This window comes from Schistocerca gregaria, chromosome 7 (assembly GCF_023897955.1).
Source record: "Schistocerca gregaria isolate iqSchGreg1 chromosome 7, iqSchGreg1.2, whole genome shotgun sequence".
Lineage (NCBI taxonomy): Eukaryota > Metazoa > Arthropoda > Insecta > Orthoptera > Acrididae > Schistocerca > Schistocerca gregaria.
In genome coordinates this window covers 193,273,668-193,296,124 of record NC_064926.1, presented here as the reverse complement: position 1 = coordinate 193,296,124, position 22,457 = coordinate 193,273,668, and the positions used below count along the sequence as shown (strand labels likewise).

Here is a 22,457-nt window from a genome sequence, read left to right as displayed (position 1 = left end):
CTCTCTTGGTATCCATCTACGGTTTGTACACCCTACACTTCCCTCCAATACTAAATTGGCGATCCCTTGATGTCTCAGAATGTAACCTACCATGCGATCCCATCTTTTTGTCAAGTTACGCCACAAATTCTATTCTGTACTTCCTCATTAGTTACGTGATCGACCCATCTAACCTTCAGCATTCTTCTGTAGCACCACATTTCAAAAGTTTATGTTCTCTTATTGTCCATGTTTCACCTTCACCTTCATACATGGCTACACTCCGGACAGAAACCTTCTGAAGCGACTTCCTAAAACTTAATTCTATATTCGATGAAAAAAATTTCTCTTCTTCGGAAATGTTTGCTTGCCATTGCCAGTCTACATTTTACATCCTTTCTGCTTTATTTTGCTGTCCAAAGGGCAAAACTCATTACTACTTTAAGCGTCGCGTTTCCTAATCTGATCCCCTTTTCGTCACCCGTTTTGCTTTTGTTGATGCTCATCTTACATCCTCTTTTCAAGACCTTGTCCATTTCTTTCAACTGCTCTTCCAAGTCCTTTGCTGTCTGACAGAAATACGTCATCCGCAAACCTCACAGCTTTTATTTCTTTTCCCTGAACTTTAATTCCTACTCGAAATGTTTCTTTGGTTCCCGTTACTGCTTGTTCAATATACTGATTGAATAACATCAGGGATAGGCTACAACCCTGTCTCACTCCTTTTTCAACCACTGCCTCCGTTTCACGCTTATCGACACACTATAACTACCGTCTGGTTTCTGTTCAAATTGTAAGTAGCCTTTCATTCCCTGTATTTTACTCCTACCACCTGTAGAATTTGAAAGAGTATTCCAGTCAACACTGTCAAAAAACTAAGTCTACAAATGCATGCCGGACCGAGACTCGAACTCGGGACCTTTGCCTTTCGCGGGCAAGTGCTCTACCATATGAGCTACCCAAGCGCGACTCACGCCCCGTCCTCACAGCTTTACTTCTGCCAGTACCTCGTCTCCTACCTTCCAAACTTTACAAAAGCTCTTCTGCGAAAGTTTGAATGGTAGGAGACGAGGTACTGGCAGAAGTAAAGCTGTGAGGACGGGGGGTGAGTCGTGCTTGGGTAGCTCAGATGGTAGAGCAGTCGCCCGCGGAAAGCAAAGGTTCCGAGTTCGAGTCTCGGTCCGGCACATAGTTTCAATCTGCCAGGAAGTTTCGTATCAGCGCACACTCCGCTGCAGAGTGGAAATCGCATTATGTCTACAAATGCAGGTTTGACTTTCCTCGACCTACCTTCTAAGCTAAGTCGTGGATTCAGTTTTGTAGTGTTCTTATATTTCTCCGAAATCGAAACGGATCTTTCCCGAGATCTGCTTGTACTAGTTTTTCCATTCTTCTGTAAAGAATTCGTATTAATATTTTGCAGCTATGACTTATTAAACGATGGTTCCGTAATTTTCACACCTGTCAGCAATAGCTTCCTTTGGAACTGGAATTACTACATTCTTCTTGAATAAAGACTGCGTTTCTACGACGTCATCGCATGTTATGAGTTTTTCTGAAACTTGACTAATGAATCAAAAACTTCATCAAATCTTTGAATGATGCGGCAAACTCATCTATAACTTCATCATGAAGCACAACAGCAATGTTGTTAATAACCTGTTTCAATGTTCAAGATTTCGAATGCTTCTAAGAATTCTTGTCTTAAAAGCGCACGAAGTCTAGTCTCAATATGCTTTGAAGCAGGAAATATCCTTTAGCAAATTACTTGTGTAAATGCAGCAGTCAGCAAAATGCAGTATGCAACAGAGAGATTGAAATATGCACTAATGTGTAATTTATAGACAACAGCATGCAAGCACGAGGTCTACAATCTCTACAATTATGTCACGTAGATAAACGAGTCATGACACTCTCTTCCTTGTTATTATTTGCGTTTACGTCAAATTTTAAGAAAACAGTAGCTAATTTGTTTGAGAAAAAACAAAGTAGGTCTTTTCTCGTGCTGCGAGTTTCAGACACTCATAGACTTACAGTCAGACATCAACACATTTCTATGAATAGTTATGACTGCATTTACGTTTTACTCCGTTTAGATGTGTTTAAAGATAAGTAGAAAACTTAGCTTGTGAATATGTGGTCCCTTATCCACAGGAAACAACAGTAGAACTAGAAACATCAACAGAACCTCTCAATGCAACTGACACTCGAAAAATGATCTGTGGAGATAAAAACAAAAAGAGGCCAGCGTACGTGCCTAGCTTCAGCGCTCGAGAGCGATGAATCAGGGTCATTTTTGTTCCCGTTTCGTATAAGAAGCGGCTACATTAGTTTTGAGGTAAGTAGAGGCAATGTGTTTGCTTTCGTCAAAGTAATTAAAGATCTATTAAGTAACTGCTCTGTATGCTTTTGGAAACTATTCACTGTTTTCATTTGTCCCCTTTCATTTTTTTCCCCTCCTGATTTGTTCAGTTTTTTCGCTGTTTCATTTGAAATTAATATTTTCCGCCGTTTGCGTCCCCCAAAATTTTGCCGCCCTAGGGGCCGCCTAGTCTTGCCCAGTGATAGAAGCGGCCCTTGGAAATAGTCGAGGAGAGAAAACAGCCGAAGAATATGGATCTTGGTGTCTACGTAAAGGTAGATACTCTCACTAAAAGTGTACATGATTAAGAGGACGTAGTTATTAATGTTAGCTGAATGTTTTTGTGTAATGTCAGCGCAGGAAACAAAACTTGAGAATCGTTTATTTAATCGTTCCCCCTCTCCTCCTCCCTCCTCCCCACCCCTCTCCACCTGGTATTCAAAACCGCTGCCACCTGTAGATTTCACGGTGCGCTTGTTACGATCGGGCGAGACCGGTGGTAAAACGATGTGGTACGTAAAAAAGTAAATCAGTTCTTTTTTAATTTATTTTTGCGTTTTTTATTTCCTATCTACATGGTTGGGTGGACTTGAAAAAATTGGTCATTTTCGCATGAATCCTAGCTACGCTGGAATGGCACAAAGTGGTTGCCAAATCGTTATATTTAGGCGGCATTTTCAGTTCCAGCATTCACCAGATAGCTGAGTGAAATCTGCAGGAAACCCCAGATAAAAATTAAAAATCCATCTTTAGCAATGCAGCTGTATGTATATCAAAATAAAGAGCAGCCAGTTGCACAAAGTGAATTTATTTCTTAACCGGTTTCAGTCACTTGGTGCTCTTCTTCAGGCGGTTTATTTGCACTGACACTCGCAAATTTTACGATAGTTATACCTTTCTGAAGAAGGGCAGTAAGTGGCTGAAACCGGTTAAGAAATTAAATTTCCTTTCTGCGACTGGCTGCTTATTACTCCGAGATAGTTAAAAATACGTTAGAGTGTGTATGTACGTATGTGTTTTTTTTTATTTGGTGACATAGGGCAGTCTCATCACTTAATCAACACTAAAAGGGAAGTAATACACACGGGAACCCTACTCTACCGATTTCCAGACCAAAAAAAGTAGGGCAACAGATTTCAGAAATGGGACACTTGACATGCCATACGTTATCAGTCGGATCTCAGCCAAGATACTCGTAAAGACGTCATCTGTCAGATCGCGCGTTTTCCCCGATATCGCACTCATTAATAATGGAGATTCAAAATCAGTTTACATTTCGGAGCAGATACTGCGCTTCGAAAACCAACAGCCAGCTCGTCTCTGACACACTTCATTATCTGCCTCAGGATGCGTACTTTTATCCTTCAAAAGCCATGTTTCAAGTGAAAACAAATCACTGTGTCGAAGCCTGATGGTATTCGTCTTGGAAACGTATGTAGCATTCACACCGATTCTGTTCATTTCAAACACATGGGACATGGAAACTGATGAGTACAATTCTTTAGCCCAACTAGTTACTTGTACGAAACTTCCTGGCAGATTAAAACCGTGTGCCGGACCGAGACTCGAACTCGGGACTTTTGTCTTTCGCGGGCAAGTGCTCTACCAACTGAGCTACCCAAACATCCCCGTCCTCATAGTTTTTAATCCTCCAGTACCTCGTCTCCTACTTTCAAAATTTCACCAACTTTCATTCTAGTTACTTGTATGTTTCATATCAAGCTTCTTTAGCAATTTGTCTCGTCTTCTTTTATTGCTAGTCCAAAGACGCCTCAATTTTGACTCTAAGTAATTGCTGAACAGATAAGTACTTCTTTCCAGTCTTAACAACAGTAATCAGAATAATAGAAATCACTGCTGTTCCGAAACCCATTGTCTTTGTAAATGGTAGGAATGAATAGCTTTATGTGGATACAACAATGGTTCAAATGGCTCTGAGCACTATGGGACTTAACTTCTAAGGTCATCGGTCCCCTAGAACTTAGAACTACTTAAACCTAACTAACTTAACGACATCACACACATCCATGCCCGAGGCAGGATTCGAACCTGCGACCGTAGTGGTCGCTCGGCTCCAGACTGTAGCGCCTAGAACCGCTCGGCCACGCCGGCCGGCTGCTTAAGTGGATACGCATGACTTTTAGGAAAGGCGAATGACGATGGCGCTTTGTCTGACAGTGTGTTTGACATATCAACGGCATTAGAGCAAAGTCGGGGAAAAGTTTTTTTTTTAGTTTAATTGAAGATTTTCTTTTGCTGCTGCATGAGCCTGTGCATGCAAACACCAGGCTTATGTTAAAATATAGTGTGTGGCTTATAGTGGAATATAAACGTGACTATCAGATTCCAAAAACGAGCGTCAGTCTTCCAGCTTACGAAATTTTAGAAAATTTTAGGGGAGGCCACGTACTCTAACAGTGTTTGCTACCTGTGCAATAATAAGATTCTTAGAAAAACACAATTTTAATTTCAAAAGAGCCGCATTACCAAGACGGTCATTACGCATTTAGTGAAACATAATAAATTATGTAAATGGCTAAATATCAATTGGGATCTCCTGCGACTCATCTGACGTATAAGGGGCAGTGAAATGAAAACGACGCAGATGGAAAAAGTAAGTAAACTGCTTATTATTTCAAAAATAAAGGCCATAACTGTCAAAACATTTATGACACTCTGAGATAAGGCGGTCAATACCTTCAGAAAAAAAGTTCACGGTTCCCTACCGGTCACGAATGCCTTTCCTCAGAACTGCAAAAATATGAAAATCGCACTGGGAGAGATGGAGACTATATGCAGGATGTGTAGGTGCTTCCCAGGGAAACTTCCGCAGCGTTCTCTAAACAACTCTGGCAACACGTGCGCGGGCCCTTCCTCCATACAATCTCGGTCTCTCCCCAGGCGATTCCACTATTTTTGGAGCCATTCTTAGCGGTAGCTTTGTTACAGACGAAGAGATGCATGGTTCCGTAGGCAACCGCAAACATTTTTTCATGATCGTCATGTTTCACGCTGGGATCCATGAATTATCAGTTATGGCGATTTCTTCTGAAATAATAAACTGTTTACTGACATTTTCGATTTGTTCCGTTTTCTTTTGACTCACCCTTAATTTAAGTGGAGGACTGAGAACCGTAAGGACCCAAAGCACATACACAAAGTTTTGGGAAAAATCAAATTTATACGCAAGCCACTCGTTTCAGAGTTTTCACTTGTTTTTTATTATGTCGTCACCACCTATACTTCCTATAAAAATTATGAACCCACTTCAAATTATGATTTTTTAATTAATATTTAACATTTTTTAAAATAATGTCAATATATAGGCTAGTGACAATATTATCTTTTTGACAGTTGTAAAGTTTGCAATAAATGTGAAACTAGAATCAAAACGTAAAGAGCAGATACTAAATGCACCACACCTTATTGTGACTTACACCAGCACTTCACCGTCCTCATTATCATCACTTTCATCAAGCGGAGTCTCTGGCTTGACGTTCAGATAAAACGGTCTCTCTACTTCATATGAGATCTATTAGTTTTGTTACTCTCTGTTTCAAGGTTGATATTTGCCTTCCAGCTACGTATCTGAGCACTAGATTCGCAATGCATCTACAAACTGTGGGAAAATGACAAATTTTGATCTCCCTTGATATGACTTGAGGAAAATTGTGACCTCCCAAGACTCCGATGAAGAATATTTTACTTTAAGCAAGAGTCCCCATCTACATGTTGAACAAATCCATTACTGTAAAGTTCGTGAGATGTACATTGCTATCACGTACATCAACTTTTGGTTTTGTGCTAATAACGGTAACATTCTTAAAGGTTCTGAAATCCCGGCGTCCATTCTACAGACTGTAAGAAGTTTGCGTAACTTGGCACCAACGAGCAGGTGAGAAATGGAACAGTTTTATGTTTGCAACCCTATACAACAATTGAGCAACACAGAGCAAGAAGATTAAACTTCGTTCTTTTAGCCCATACGGAAGTGAATATCAGAGAAATCTGAGACACACTTTTCGTGAATGTTCACATGTACGGCATGGAACTATAGTACTGATAAAACTGGTGCACCATAAGAACAACAGTTATCAAGAGCATACATAGATGCTACAAACTCAAAATCGACGCGGTGTGCAGCCCTTATGATTCTCACTGCCTTACTGGTATCAGCGATAACGCTGAATTAACGAACACTTGCGTGGTTTAATTCTTACATAAGAAACAGAATGTATAAAACAAATTCACGAAATTCTCAGTGATATACCACATCATCCGCAAGGATAAACACTGAAACGATTGTTGCACATCTTTCGATCGAAGCTACACTTCAGTCCGTGCTTTACGTGATGATTTACCACTTTATTGGAATCGTGGGCAGAACTGCTCATTTTTTGCAGACGACACAGGTGTTGTTTTCAACTTAACAAAAGAAGCATCGGCAGACAAAATATTAAATGTTGTTTATTGAACTCTTAACAACGCATCGTCATATGACACAGTTGTTAGGTGACATCAATTTTCATCATGTTGGACCTCACTTTGAACACCACAAAGGTCACTCACTGCCCGCTGGGTTCCGCGCTTGCTCACACCCATTCAAAAATCCTGTCTTAACAGATGCAGCAGTAGAAATTCAGCTGCGTGATAACGTTCCAGATGATTTCTTTAATCACGTAATCACCATAGACGAATGATGGCTGTGTTTCCATGACACCGAAACAAAGTGGCAAAGCAATCAGTGGAAATATGGGGGTTCACAATCGCCGAAGAAGCAAAGACTCAACGATCATCGGGAAGGTGATGCTGAATGTTCTTTGCGACTGCCATAGTGTGGTGCTAACACACGAGAGACGATCACATGAAAACAAAGGTAACATATGGAAAAAAAATCAAGTAAACTGATAAAACATTTAACCCAACTATTAGACAAGTTGGTCAGTACAGTCATAGAAAAATGTTTGTGGTTGCCTTCGGAAACCTAATGGTATCCAGGAGTGCTCATCTATGTCGGAAGCTAATCGACTGCCATGAATATCTTTCTTCAGGGTTCCAAAAAATATGGAATTCGCATGGGGAGAGATCGGCCCTATATGAAGAACGTGTGAGTGGAACTTCTGCAGCGTAATCGTAACAACGTCCGCAACAGGTGGCTGGGCATTACCCTGCACCAGAATGGTGTAATCCATGAACATGCCTGAGCGTTTGCGATTGATAGCGCCTTTCACTTTTCGCAAAGTGTCCACATACCGCTCTGTTCCAAAGAGTCAATAAATAGCAGGCTCTTGCAGTCAACGAAAAAGATCGTGGTGACTTTGCTTAAGCTGGCGTGCCTTGTCTTTCTAGTATGCTGCAGAAGTTTCGCTGAGACGCCCTTACACATCCTCCTATAGTCCCTATCTCACTCCATACGATTTCAATAGTTCTGGAGACCTGCAGAAAGACATTCATGGTTGCCGATCTGCTTCGGACGAAGGTGCGCACGCCTGGATACAATCAGTTTCGTAAGCAACCGCAAACATTTTTTAATGATACTACTGACCATCTAGTCTCACACTGAGATAAATGAATTTATGGCGGTTATTTTTGAAATAATAAGTAGTTTATTTACTTTTTTCGTCTTTGTCGTGTTCATTTGACAGCCCCTTATATTATACTCGTGGGCAATGGTCTTGCCGCAGTGGATAAACTGGTTTCCGTGTGATCACCGAAGTTAAGCGCTGTCGATCGTGGCCGGCACTTGGATGGGTGACCACCCAGGCTGCCAGGCACTGTTGCCATTTTCCGGGGTGCACTCAGCCTCGTGATGCCAACTGAGGAGCTGCTCGACCGAATAGTAGCGGCTCCGGTCACAGAAAACCATAACGACCGGGAGAGCGGTGTGCTGACCACACGCCCCTCCTATCCACACCTCAACTGAGGATGACACGGCGGTCGGATGGTCCCGATGGGTCACTTGTGGCCTGAAGACCGAGCACTATATCATACTCGTAAATAGCAAACCATCGCAGGAACATACTAGCGAAATACCCTGACGACGTTACGGGAGGTTACGTCGACGAAGCTTTGCAGAAAGCTATGCTATGGGTTTTTTTTTTTCAGCTTTACGACCACGCTGCAGCTCTTTCTGTACAAGCGACAGTTTGTTTTGGTTATCAGTTTTTACCTGCACCTTCCATATTTACCTCAAATGGCACCCACCGACTATTTCATCTTTCCTCGGATGAAAACCATTGCATGGCACGCATTTCCAGAACGAAAAAATGGTTTCCGAGGTGAAACTTTTCTTTACCGGCCAAAACGTAGACTCTTACAACCAAGGTCCTCGCCAAGTCACCCACCGTTGGGTAAAATGTGTTGCATTGAAGGGTGAACATATAAAGAAGGATTAGCACCTTCATAAAGTTCCATGGTCTCAGATGACAACTACTCGTAGAGCGCAAGAGAAACGTACGGAAAATCTATATGCGCTCTTCCAGACGGTCTGTGAACCGGTGTTGAGGTTGTGTGGCGCAGCATACGTGCTAAGGCCGGCAGCTTCGAGGGGAATCACTGGCGCATGCTCCCGCAATCAATGCGCCTCACGAGGAAACTGTGCACATTACTGTATCACGGATCTCCACAGGAAACATTCTAAAGTTGACAAAGGGCGTAATCTAAGAAAAACTTACAGAAGCCTAGCCATGGAAATGCGACAAATAATGGCCGATTTCATATTCCACAACGAAAGATGTTTGGGGGTTAAGTTCCAGACGGTGACGTGGCTGTTGAAGTATGATCACAGTTTGAACGAAGCAAGGTAAACAGTTTAGAGTTGAACGCCCCATCAACAGCGTGGTCATTAGTGACGGAACGCAAGCTTCGATTACGAAAGGATGGGGAAGGAAATCGGCCGTACACTTTTCAAAGGAGCCATATCGGCCTTTTCCTGGAGCAAGATAGGGAAATTACGGAAAAACTAAATTTGCATGGCTGGGCGTCGATTTGAATCGTCTTCCGCCTGAATGTGAGTCTATCGTCTTAACGCGTCGCTCCGCCTCTCTCTCTCTCTCTCTCTCTCTCTCTCTCTCTCTCTCTCTCTCTCTCTCTCTCTCCCAAATTGAGTTCCAGTTCGGCGCACAATTTTAAATTTCTGTACACAGCAAGTTACGCTAAAACTACACTCCTCAAAGGATAGGCGATGAGATAGTAACATGTAGTGTCCCGCATTTGTTGAACTGTAATTCGAATGCACTGAAGATTGCTATTCATAGCCGAAATCTAAATTTGCAAGCATAATAAAAACTAATGAAATTACGACAGATTGCTGCGTGCCTCTCCTTCCTCCTCAAAGGAGTAGAAAATTCAGTCTGAAACCGTAGACATTTGATGTATGTTAATGTGAAGAATAATCACATATACGATGAAGATCGTTGATACACTTACATGGTATATCTGACAGAACAGTAGAAAAAAGTCTTGAGCGGAAATTGTCTCAAATACGACAATTTATTTGGAGAGTTATATGTGCAGCAACAAGGGCGTTCCAGGATTTGAGTCGGGGGAAAGTAATTCATATTGGGTTCGATGAACAGAGAGGGAAACCGTAAAATAGAACTTAGAACCAATTCAAAACTTTGTTTATTAACCCAACACCATACTGAACGTAGTAATTATATCACTGTATAACAGAAACCCCGTCTACCTACAATGTACAATCGGGAGAGCATAGGTTGTATGAGATATGTACACTACTGGCCATTAAAATTGCTACACAACGAAGATGACATGCTACAAACGAGAATTTTAACCGACAGGAAGAAGATGCTGTGATATGCAAATGATTAGCTTTTCAGAGCATTCACTCAAAGTTGGCGCCGGTGGCGACACCTACAACGTGCTCACATGAGGAAAGTTTCCAACCGATTTCTTATAGACAAACAGCAGTTAAAAGGCGTTGCCTGGTGAAACGTTGTTGTGGTGCCTCGTGTAAGGAGGAGGAATGCGTACCATCACGTTTCCGATTTTGATAAACGTCGGATTGTAGCCTATCGCGATTGCGGTTTATCGTATCGCAGCATTACTGCTTGCGTTGGTCGAGATCCAACGACTGTTAGCAGAATATGGAATCGGTAGGTGCAGGTGGGTAATACGGAACGCCGTGCTGGATCCCAACGGCCTCTTATCACTAGCAGTCTAGATGACAGGCATCTTATCCGCATGGGTGCAACGGATCGTGCAGCCACGTCTCGATCCCTGAGTCAACAGATGGGGACGTTTGCAAGACAACAACCATCTGCACGAACAGTTCGACGACGTTTACAGCAGCATGGACTATCAGCTCGGAGATCGTGGCTGCGGTTACCCTTGACGTTGCATCATAGACAGGAGCGGCTGCGATGGTGTACTCATGACGAACCTGTGTGCACGAATTGCAAAAGGTCATTTTTTCGGATGAATCCAGGTTCTGTTTACAGCATCATAATGGTCGCATCCTTGTTTGGCGACATCGCGGTGAACGCACATTAGAAGCGTGTATTCGTCATCGCCATACTGGCGTTTGTCCGCATTGACGGCACTTTGGAACAGTGGACGTTACGCTTCAGATGTGTTACGACTCGTGGCTCTACCCTCCATTTGATCCCCGCGAAACCCTACATTTCAACAGTATAATGCACGACCGCATGTTGCAGGTCTTGTACGGGCCTTTCTGGATACAGAAAATGTTCGGCTGCTGCCCTGGTCAGCTCATTCTCCAGATCTCTCACCAATTGAAAACGTCTGGTCAATGGTGGCCGAGCAACTGGCTCGTCACAATACGCCCGACACTACTCTCGATGAACTGTGGTATCGTGTTGAAGCGTCATGGGCAGCTGTACCTGTACACGCCATCCAAGCTCTGTTTGACTCAATGCCCAGGCGTATCAAGGCCGTTATTACGGCCAGAGGTGGTTGTTCTGGGCACTGATTTCTCAGGATCTATGCACCCAAATTGCGTGTAAACGTAATCACATATCCGTTCTAGTATACCATATTTGTCCAATGAATACCCGTTTATCATCTGCATTTCTTCTTGGTGTAGCAATTTTAATGGCCGGTAGCGTATGTATCACTTTAGTCAGGCAGGTAAACAAATAGTTCGTCCAAACGGACTTTTTTTCAAGGGCTGCGAATGATTAGATAAAACTAGAAAAAGCATGGAACTAGTGCTTCAGTGACTTATTTTAAACGCCACTACACGTTTCAATGGTCATGCCATTGTCATGAAGTGGGGTAAGAAGTTTTTACTTTGTGGGACTGTGATACGTATGTGTGTCATCTGTTTATCAGGCAGCACATGCCGAGAAGGTTTGTGTCGTTCTTCACTGGTGAGGAAATATCAGACAGGTAGGTAGACTTCAGGTAGGTTTTTAACATTTGCTCTTAACGCCACAAAATCCATCTTAAATTGAAAGTATAACGCTAGTGTAATCTATGGTGTATGTAAGCAATCTGAAGCGATGAATGAAAATTTGTACCAAAGCCGGAATTCAAACCCGGGTCTCCTGTGCACTTTGCAGATGCGCTAATCACTACGCCACCCTGGCACAGCGGCTTTGCACCGACTACCACAGCACGCATCTTTCCTCAGTCGAAAATCCCATTCACGCTTCAGCCCACATGGTATTCCCCCTAAACTCTAACAGCATTGCATAGGCTCTCCAGCTGTACTGGAATAGCACTCGGCATCGAACGAAACTGAGGGATCCTGCCTGAAACCCAGGAATAGGTGGCTTAATCAAATTCGAACCCAGGTCTTCGCCTAGTGAACAGGAGAACTGGGTTCGAATCCCGCCTTGGTGCAAATTTTCATTCATCGCATCAGTCTGCTTATGTACATCATAGACGTTTGAGACTTTCTTTTGGCTAGTGTAATCATTGAGAGCTGGAGCCAACGGACATTTACAGCTGCAAGAAAAGAAGCGTGAGCAGCAAAATAGTTTTGAGATTTCACGAAAAAATGGTTCTGGGTACTCTTACGGTTTGTCAGTGTTCATTGCATGTCCCGGCTTTCTTCGGACCGATCCTGAAACGAGATATATAAAATGGTTCGAATGGCTCTGAGCACTATGGGACTTAACATCTGAGGTCATCAGACCCTAGAACTTAGAACTACTTAAACCTAACTAACCTATGGACATCACACACATCCATGTCCGACGCAGGATTCGAACCCACGACAGTAGCAGACTGAAGTGCTTAGAACCGCTCGGCCACAGCGGCCGGCGATTATATCGTGTGTGTGTGTGTGTGTGTGTGTGTGTGTGTGTGTGTGTGTGTGAGAGAGAGAGAGAGAGAGAGAGAGAGAGAGAGAGAGAGAGATGATGTAGCCGGACGAAGATCACTTGCAACAGATGCCGAAACGCTGGTACGTCCTCTTACAATATGACGTGGTCAAAACCAAGAGAAATTACATGCAAACTGATTGCGGCCGCGAAAACCTTAAAATACTTCAAGAAACGCTGTTGAAACAAATGTAGACGTCAAAAGCTTTTCACTGCAGGCATAAAAACTTAATATGGACTGACAGATAGGTAGTGCGATTGTTAGTCCTCCGCTGCGCCAGGTACACCAAATGTCGGCCGGCCGCTGGTGGCCGAGCGGTTCTAGGCGCTTCAGTCCGGAACCGCGCGATCGCTACGGTCGCAGGTTCGAATCCTGCCTCGGGCATGGATGTGTGTGATGACCTTAGGTTAGTTAGGTTTAAGTAGTTCTAAGTTCTAGGGGACTGATGACCTCAGATGTTAAGTCCCATAGTGCTCAGGACCATTTTGAACCAAATGAGGTAGCAGAGGTAAACAGTATAATTGCGGCTCGACACCGCCGAGTGGCTACTAGCCTTGACCGTGGTAGTCACTGCGGAACAGGTAATGCCTTTCAGGCGTAAAAGATAATCACTCATACAACTATTCATATAACAGTCTTGGGATCCCGAAAATATAGATCAAACGTCGAAATTCAGTAAATATTGAACCTACCGATACTACCAACCTCCTTTGACCCATGATATCAAATAATTAAGAGTATCGTACCTACCGATACCACTCGTCAGCTTTGATCCGTGAGATCGAAACTGTGGGCATGAAATACTCATCGGAAAACAACGTGTGTAAAACAAACGCGATGACTCCGTCACATTTCAACACAATTCAGACCTAAGGCTACAGATCAGTCTGTCGCCACAAAATACATCCCACTCAATGTAAGGACAAAATTGCGTACATATGACATCACACGGCACGCCATCGTTACGTCACGGATCAAAGCCGGCGTCTGGTATCGGTAGGTTCACTTAACCTGACATTCGAAATCGGATAATTTTAAAAGTAGTGACTGTTTCCTGTCGTACAAAAATGCCATAAATTTGACACGATGGTTGTCGGATTGCAAACAACATAGCACCGCATTTGTGACGCCTTGGAATGGACTCTATTGGGAGCGCAAGTCACGCATCGAGCATGGTGTCCTTGAACCTACTGCGTCTGGTTCGCCAGTCTCTGATGCACTGACCGCAGTACAGAGCGAGTCTTCCGTTCTGCAGGTAGCTTACGCCTTTTCACAGTGGTTGTTAGGTATTGATACTCAGTCATTTGTACTTTTTTTTGTTTTTAGGCACGACGGACAGCTCCTGTAACCACTGGCATCTGGATGCTTTCTGTTTTCATTAATCCGCGGAACCTGCTTCACGAGAACCAAACGTTTCTCATTCTATCGCTGCGAACGGTGCACAACACTCGTACCCGGGAGTAAGCAATGGTCTTCTCGAGCTTTATACATCGGCAGTGTCCTCGGAAGAACTGCTCCATTTTTAAAACGAAACAAACTAATTGCGAATATTCTAATCACGTATTTCTGATGATAAACCGTTTTCAGTTTCACAGGGCCATCACCAAGCGACAATCAACTCTCGTTAAACATAGGGCGGTTGCATGTATGCGTGCATTTTAAATCCAAACCGTACATTTCAGGACATGGGTTCCTTATCAAAACTTTATCTACTAAGTCCCCTCTACAACCCCCAGAAGCCCGTAATGGCAATTGTGAGACATCCTGTATTCTGCCTACTATGCCACTGGGGACTTTCCAGAAGTTAGGAAACTCCAAAAGGTCATTTCAGAATTTCCAGATATACCATTTAAATACCAAATCAATAGCACAGCCAATACAGAATCCTGCAACTTCTTTGAATGACATTTTCTGTCGCACAGTTCTATCTTTGTAAATCACCATCTCGCTATGTAAACATCCTTGTGTGTATGCTGCTCTACACTGTTTGTACCTCTAAAGTTTAGAAAAGTATTGTATCTTGCTTATCATTTGGCGAAAGATGTACTACTTCAAAAGCAGTCAACAATACTGTAAAAAGACGCGGGATTTTTTTATTTAATACAAAACTACCTCAGCCCTTATTTTTAAAAGGTGTTTACAATGTTTGAATTCATTTTTAGGTCGAATTACAGTGTGGTGCTTTTTTCTGTAGGGCACCACCATCCCAAAGAACTTTCGCTAAGACAGCAGTGAGCCAATATCGCATGTACAGCATAAGCCGTCTGGTGATGAACCAGCGTGTTCGAAATCGGTAATAGCGCTATTTATTCTTAAGAAATAGCTTCATTAGTAGAGGGTAGTTGTTATTTTTACTTTATTGTTGGTGTGTAAAATTAGAGATTAGACCTCACACACCATTCGCAAGAGGGAAGTGACAAAGTACCCGACTCCACACACCATAAGGTGCCCTGAAGGGTATAGGTATAGATGTGGTATCTGGTTGCAGCCATTAGTACTCTTATATGCTACGTAAGATTTAGGAAGATATACTGTTCTCGAAAATCATGAAATACTTCGAAGAAAACAGCCTATTGACGCATACCCAGCACGGTATGAGAAAATACAGTTCTAGTAAAATACAACTGACACACTATTCGCACGAAATAATGAGTGCTATCGACAGGAGATCTGAAGCTGGTTTCATATCTCCAGATTTCGAGAAGGCTTTTGACACCGTTCCTTAAAAGCCGCTTCTAATCAAATTGCGTGCCTACTGAATGTTGTCTCAGTAAGTTCTGCGACTGTATTCGTGATTTCCTGTCGTTCGTAATAATTGACGGGAAGTCTGAGTAAAACGGAATAATATCTGGGGCTCCCAATCCCCTCTGCTGTTCTTAATCTATGTAAACGATTTATGAGAATCTGAACAGTCCTCTTAGATGATTCTGCAGATGATGCTGTTGTTTACCGTCTAGTAAAGTCGCTAAACGACGGAAGCTAATTGGAAAGTGATTTACGCAAGATATCTGATTGGTGCGAAAAGTGGCAAATGACTCAAAAAAAGTGAGAGGTATTCCACACTATTATTAAAAACATACGTTATATGATATACCAAACATATTTAAAGGTTGTCGATTCAGCTAAACACTTAGGAATTACACTTGCGAACAACTTAGATTGGAACCATTACATAGAGAACGCTACGGGGAAGGCGAATCAAAGACCACACTTCATTGGTAGAACACTTACAAGATGCAAGAAATCTTCTAAAGAGTCTTCCAATACTACCCTTGTCCATTCTCTTCTGGAGTACTGTTGCTCAGTATGGGGACCTTACCACCCATGTCTGACAGAGGACATCGAAAAATTCAAAGAAAGGCAGCTCGTTGTGTATTACCGAGTAATAGAGGAGTAGGTTCAAATTGCTCTGAGGACTATGGGACTTAACATCGATGGTCATCAGTCCCCTAGAACTTAGAACTACTTAAACCTAACTAACCTAAGGACATCATACAACACCCAGCCATCACGAGGCAGAGAAAATCCCTGACCCCGCCGGGAATCGAACACGTGCGTGAGAAGCGAGAAGACCACGCAAGACCACGAGATGCGGGCAGAGGAGTAGGTGTTGCGGATATCGTGTTTTGGGGCTGGAATCATTAAAACAAAGGTGTTTTTCGATGTAGTGAGATTCCAAGAACCAATTTTCCCCTCCGACTGCGAAGACATTTTGTTGACTCCCACGTACGTAGGTAGAAATGTCTATCGTAATAAAGTATGAGAAACTTGTAGAGATTATTTTTCCCGCTTGCTGTTTGGCAGTGGAACGGTCGAGAAATAGTCTGAAAGTGGCTTTATGAACCGTCTGCCAAACCCGTAAGAGTGAATTGCAGAGGAGCCACGGAGACGTAGATGTACATACACATGGCGACCCTGACAGTCCGCTTCCATGATGTAAAATGTGAAGAATGCACTGTCATCTATATTATAAACGGCTGACCCGTGGCATCGTCCCAATTGCAGGTCATGTATGTAACCGTTTCCAGCGGCAATAAAATATTTGTTTTCATTATCTCACGCATTTGTTGACAGACTGGAAAAATTTAGAATGCTGTAATAATTTACTCATTAAGAGCTATAATTTTATGTTAAAGATTTAACGCAATACGTTAAATATTTCAGCTAGAAACTGTAACTCACGACGTGCTAACTACCTGGACTATATATATCCAGTATTTGAGAATGAGTATACTTAGCGACTTCCAACATTTCACACACAATTTTTCTCGCTTACAACCCCACAAAATAATGAAAGGAAAAAACTTTATAACAGGATTAGAAACAGTCTCCATCGCTATAAATCACTCACTTACAGTGGTCACGGGTTTCCGTCAGGAGTCCACAGCTCGTGGTCGTGCGATAGCGTTCTCGCTTCCCGCGCCCGTGTTCGATTCCCGGCGGGGTCAGGGATTTTCTCCGCCTCGTGATGACTGGGTGTTGTGTGATGTCCTTAGGTTAGTTAGGTTTAAGTAGTTCTAAGTTCTAGGGGACTGATGACGGTAGCTGTTAAGTCCCATAGTGCTTAGAGCCATTTGAACCATTTTTTTCGGTCAGGATTTGGCCATCTACGGACTATTTCTACAAAGAAGGTAGACGGCGGCGTCGTAAAATCTTAAACACAGGCTCCGTTCACTTCACCGCAGATGGTCACATTCTGACCGAAACCATTAACCATTGTAAATAAATGATTTATTGCGGTCGAGACCTTTTTAAACCATTTTATGGTGCATTTAGCCAGGCCGCTGTTTTTCTATGTGAAATGTTCTCAAAAATTACTGATAGGAAAAAAGTGTATCGCCTACTCCACTTTCGTTGTTCGTGCAGCAAAACTTCAACACCAGACGTTACGTGTTCGCACAACACATTTTGCAGACAGTATTCACTTATACCAGTTAATGTACCTGTAAAGTTCTATCGACACACACAGCTCTCGGAAGATATGTTGTTTCACACATGGGAATGAGATACCTTAAAGCCGAGGTCGTCAAACGTTTTTGCTTAAGAGCCAATCCTGACATAGTAGGGAAGACACCTCGGGCCGCATTGGAAGGTGGCAAGAGGGGGCTGGGGGTTATAGAGGCCCCTCAAAGAGAAATTCAGTTTTCACCAAACCATGGTTGTTATTGATGGAGACTTCTCACATTTTGAATCTACATATTTGATGGAATCACACCGAACATACGTGGAAAAGTCAATAATATATTGGACTACACGCTTTTTCCGAAGGCTTACAAAGTGACCAATTTTCGCTACCTAAGCGGGTGCCCTCGACACCAGATCCCATGTTTGTTCTGATTCACGGGCACATTTTCTAGCCATCTTCACACCCTACTACTCGTATCTGATAGAACACCAAGCGACTGCAGCAAACCGTTTTGAATCAGACTTTTTAAATAATGTAACTTTATTAACGCATAATTGTCACAAAGGCATAGAATGACGGCTGATAGCTTAGCATACATATAGAAGGATGTAAAAGTCAGTCTGATTAGTAATATTCTGTGTGATATATGGAAGTAACTAACCCCAATTGACGTGAAAAGTTTCACCACTCTTCGACATGCGACGCTACGTCGGCGTTAGTGATCCATAGAAAAAAAAAAAACTGAAATAAGTAACAAGGACCTGTACTTTTAGACCACAAGACCTTCTTAAAACGTTGATACTGAACAAAGTATTACTCTTTATACAAGTGAGGTAGCAAAAATTATATATTGTTTTAAGTCTCATGCCTCAAAACAAAAAGCTTTTACTAAAAAAAGTAACGGAGCAAGCTCTCTCTCTGTCAATCTCACTGACAACCGTGGCGATGTATATTGCAACTCGTCAGACCACTTCTCGGCAAGTAGCAGTGCTGTTCAGATCAAAAGATATATATTGGCTATTTTTCTACATTCTCCCCTTCAGTTCTTACTGTTAATTGGTAACATTTGTAAAGAAGTACGCTATATTAGTAAATAAAAAAATCAGACACGATCACAAATGTTCACTGAAGGTTTTGAATGTCATTTTTCTTTTATCCATTGCATTGGATTACAACATCCTTAATTTGATTTCACATTACTTACTACAAGCATGAACCACATTCGAAGATGACCGTCTGTATAAACGCGCCTACACGAAACCATGTTACTTTTATTTGGCACTTGTACCACAACAGCAGATCCGTGCTATATGCGTAAGCTAGTGAGTTGCCAGCACTGGAACACAAACAAAATATTTCCCCTCTCATTTCTATTAAACCTACAGTGACAGAGCTAGATACCACTCTGCCACTGACGGAAGATCGCGGGCGAATAGACGAACTTCAATTAAAATTAAACACATCTTAAAATATGACTGTATCTGTAAGAATTTTTGTTTGTTGTTGAACAAGAAAAATAAACCCTGAAGAAGTATTACGTGCTAGCTGCTATACTCCGTTGATCATAAGAATAAACCTGATGTAAACAAACACAAACGTGATGATTGGTCAAAAGTCGTAGCACACGCTAGTGTAGTTACGCTCTTGGAAGTCTGTCCAAATTGTGTGTTATATACCTTATTACTGTATCACTATAAACGAAACTGAGATTTTAATTTATTAAAAGCCATCAAAGTTTTACTTAATCATACTTTAGCTACGTAGTTTTTATTTCAAAAATTGTGTGCAATCGCAATAATTAAACAAGCACGTGGAACACATTTAAAAACTGCGAGAAGCTAGTTGTTCTCAATGTTTTCCACAAGATTACACAGAAAATGGGCTATGGAGCTTTTCGAGAAACAATATTTGCTAAAAATTAGACAATTGTGTACATATAATGCAAGGCGCAATCAGTAGCGTTCAAGGGTGGTAAACGTATGTTCTGTGGCGCCAGTTCGAATCTTGCTGTGCCGCTTTTCTTTCTTCTTTCAGGTTAAATACCGTACCTACATCGTTTAGATATGACATTCATAAAATATGTGCTAATTAACACATACTTAATGATTTTATATAAATTCTCGTCATCTTGTTTCCAATTACATAATGCAACCAAAGTTTCTATTATCATTGCAAACATAAATTCTTAACTATCGATATTTTACACAAGACTTAAAGGTTGCTTAAGTTAAGAAAACATTACACAGTTAAATTTTTGGGAGGAAAATGAAAAAAATCAAATACTCTGGATTTGTCCATTGTTTAATACCACAGAAGTGATCTCACACGAGAAACACGGAAAACAATGTTCACGATATCGAGCACACCGTACAAATACTGCATTTTTTATAATTTCCATCATACTGCTGCTATCTGAACCCAACAGAATTTATCTGGATCCAAGTTAAGAGATTTGTCGCGAGAAATAACAAGACATTTAAACTGCTGGACGCAGTGGAACTAAAGGGCGAAGCTTTGTCAAACGTCACTGGTGACATGCAAAATAGCACGTCATAGAGAAGGGGATGGTTTCGGGGATTCTGTTCATCGTCTCTTTATCAACGTAGCAGATGACAGTTTCAGTACTAAAATGTATCCCTCGGATACTGCAGGAGTTGGAAGATTACCAGACAACTGACTGCAATACCTTCATTTGTTTCAATATTTAACGATACCGTAAAAACCACGCTTTTATGTCACACGTAACTTACGTAAAACAAATTTCCCAGTGCTTAAGCTAGGAATTTTCATCACTCTTGTTTTTAATTACAGTACTATGTTAGTCAAGATCGAGAGTATGTTATGTTTTCCGTCTGGGCACCTTAGACGCGTCTTGTCGGAGTTTTGCCATATATTATTTCATTGTGCTGAAAAATTCAATGACGTTCGAAGCAATACTGTCTATCTGCTTGTCTCATTTTACATTTTAACTGCAGCTGTCCACATCACTGCAAATTAGTTGGACCACTTGCCTGGCTGGTGCCGCCTAAATTAAATGCGCTGGTGAACCTGTTGTCTCGAATCTATGTGCACTTAACGCACGGTATCAAACGTATCCTTATTATCGCACTTTACTATACTCGAGATAGCTTGGCTTCCGCCCCACGTGAAACTAAATCTAGTGGCGTGCCAGCAAACGCGGAAGAAGACACAGTGTAAAGTTTACATGAGGTTTATTCTTACGATTAACCCCGCATAAAGGCATATTATTATAAAATACAGCTGAGAACCGCTGGTCTCATGTACACTCGTTTCTTGCGGCCTGCGGACAGTAATTTGACGACCACTGCTTTAAAGACTCGGGGGAGACTGGTAAGAAAGCAAAGACTAATTGTGCAAGAATAATGGGGTTTCCGGATGCGGTGCCTCCTCACCTGCGCGGACACGTTGAGGACGGCAGGCACGCCCCCGCAGCTCACGGCGCCCCCGCTGTAGTCTGTGGGGTGGGCGTGCTGTCTCGGGCCCAGGCCGGAGGCGGCGCCCGGCGGCGGCGGCCACTCGACCACCGAGGGCTCGATGCCCGCCGTGACGGGCGGCGGGGGCGGCGGGGGCGGAGGAGGCGGCGTGGAGGCGGAGGCGCGCGCCAACGCGGCGCGCACCACGAGAGGCAGCAGCAGCGCGCACGCCCACATGGCGCACAGACCGCGGCCCCAGCGGCGCTCGCGATCACCAGGCATGCATCGGAGGCGGACGCAGTCTGCGCCGCCGGTGCTTCTCCTGGTCTTCTCTTCCCGAGCCCACTGCTTGCTCCTCACACTCTTTCGAATGTCAACGGGACGACACCTTCTCTCTGGACTTCACAAAATTTTTACTAATGTTTATTTGGGTTGTTATTCTTTTGTTGTTTCACAGTCACCGGTGGAGATTTCAGCTGAGTATATTACGGGCACAACCACTGCCAAACAACGAAAGCCAGTCGGAGGTGGACGGTAGGAGTAGAAACTATAGGACCCACTGCAGTTGAACAGGATCTGATCGGTTCGGTACAAATGAAGCTCGACAACAGTGATCAAAGTGGTGCGAAGTTGGACAGGTTCTACAGATGATGATTGCACTCACAAACAGACAGACGCCGTCACCTCTGTGTAAGGTCTACCGGCCGATATATCCGTTGTCTACTGTATTCTCCTTCCGGACCGGTACAGAAACGGATGTGCGGAGGAAATCGAGTGCGTTGGCGGTGCGGGGAGTGCAGAGAGAGAAGTCTCTCGTCTGGCCGTGGCGGGCGCGTCGCGACGCCCGGCGTCCGTATATATAGCGACGGCGATGCGCGTAAGCCGCACTGCGTCAGGCTGCCGGCTGTCTCGCGTCGCCCTGGGGGGAGGAAGACCCGCGAGTGCAGCGCGCCGGGGTACGGCTTCGGAGCTCTCGGAGATGGCAGAAGACACCACACCGAGCCACCGATCTCGCAGCTGAGCGCAGCGCGTCGACTGTTCGCTGCCGCGGCCGGCACACAACAAAGCGGCTAAGCCGGCGCTCGCGGGGTCAGCGCGCACGCGCGGCCTTGGTGCAGCCCTGCGCCGCCAGAGGCGCCACCGCCGACTGTCCCCCCCACCACTCGGCGCATCCCGGCGGTACAACCAAACAAAGCGGCTAGAGAAACCTAGGCGGAGACGACCCTCTGCAATAACAAGCGATGCATTTGCCTTGCGCCTTGCGTCGTCTCGGCACTCGCGGACGGAGGTGCCCTGCTAAAAGAGAAAAGTTGTGATCAATAGCTTGCGGGCCTTGCCAGCACACTTAGTACAGTATATATTTTGTGTCTACATATCTTGTACATTCAACATGGAGATCTTATTTTCGAGACGTTCACGTCCCTGTCCTGTTTGCGCTAGTTCACCGAATCGATTGGCCAGATAGCTG

General features: G+C 43.3%; 1 protein-coding gene across 2 annotated transcripts in view; it reads right to left on the bottom strand.

Moving 5' to 3' along the window:
- Positions 1–22,072, bottom strand: part of LOC126282045 (protein goliath) — a 601,667-nt gene extending 579,595 nt beyond the window's left edge. The window contains exon 1 of one of the 2 annotated variants that reach the window (XM_049981464.1): positions 20,969–22,072. In XM_049981464.1, the coding sequence (XP_049837421.1) occupies positions 20,969–21,271 (303 nt within the window). In that variant the 5' untranslated portion in view covers positions 21,272–22,072. The remainder of the gene's footprint in view (positions 1–20,968) is intronic. The other variant, XM_049981463.1, reaches the window with a different exon arrangement.
- Between the last annotated feature and the right edge of the window lie 385 nt (positions 22,073–22,457).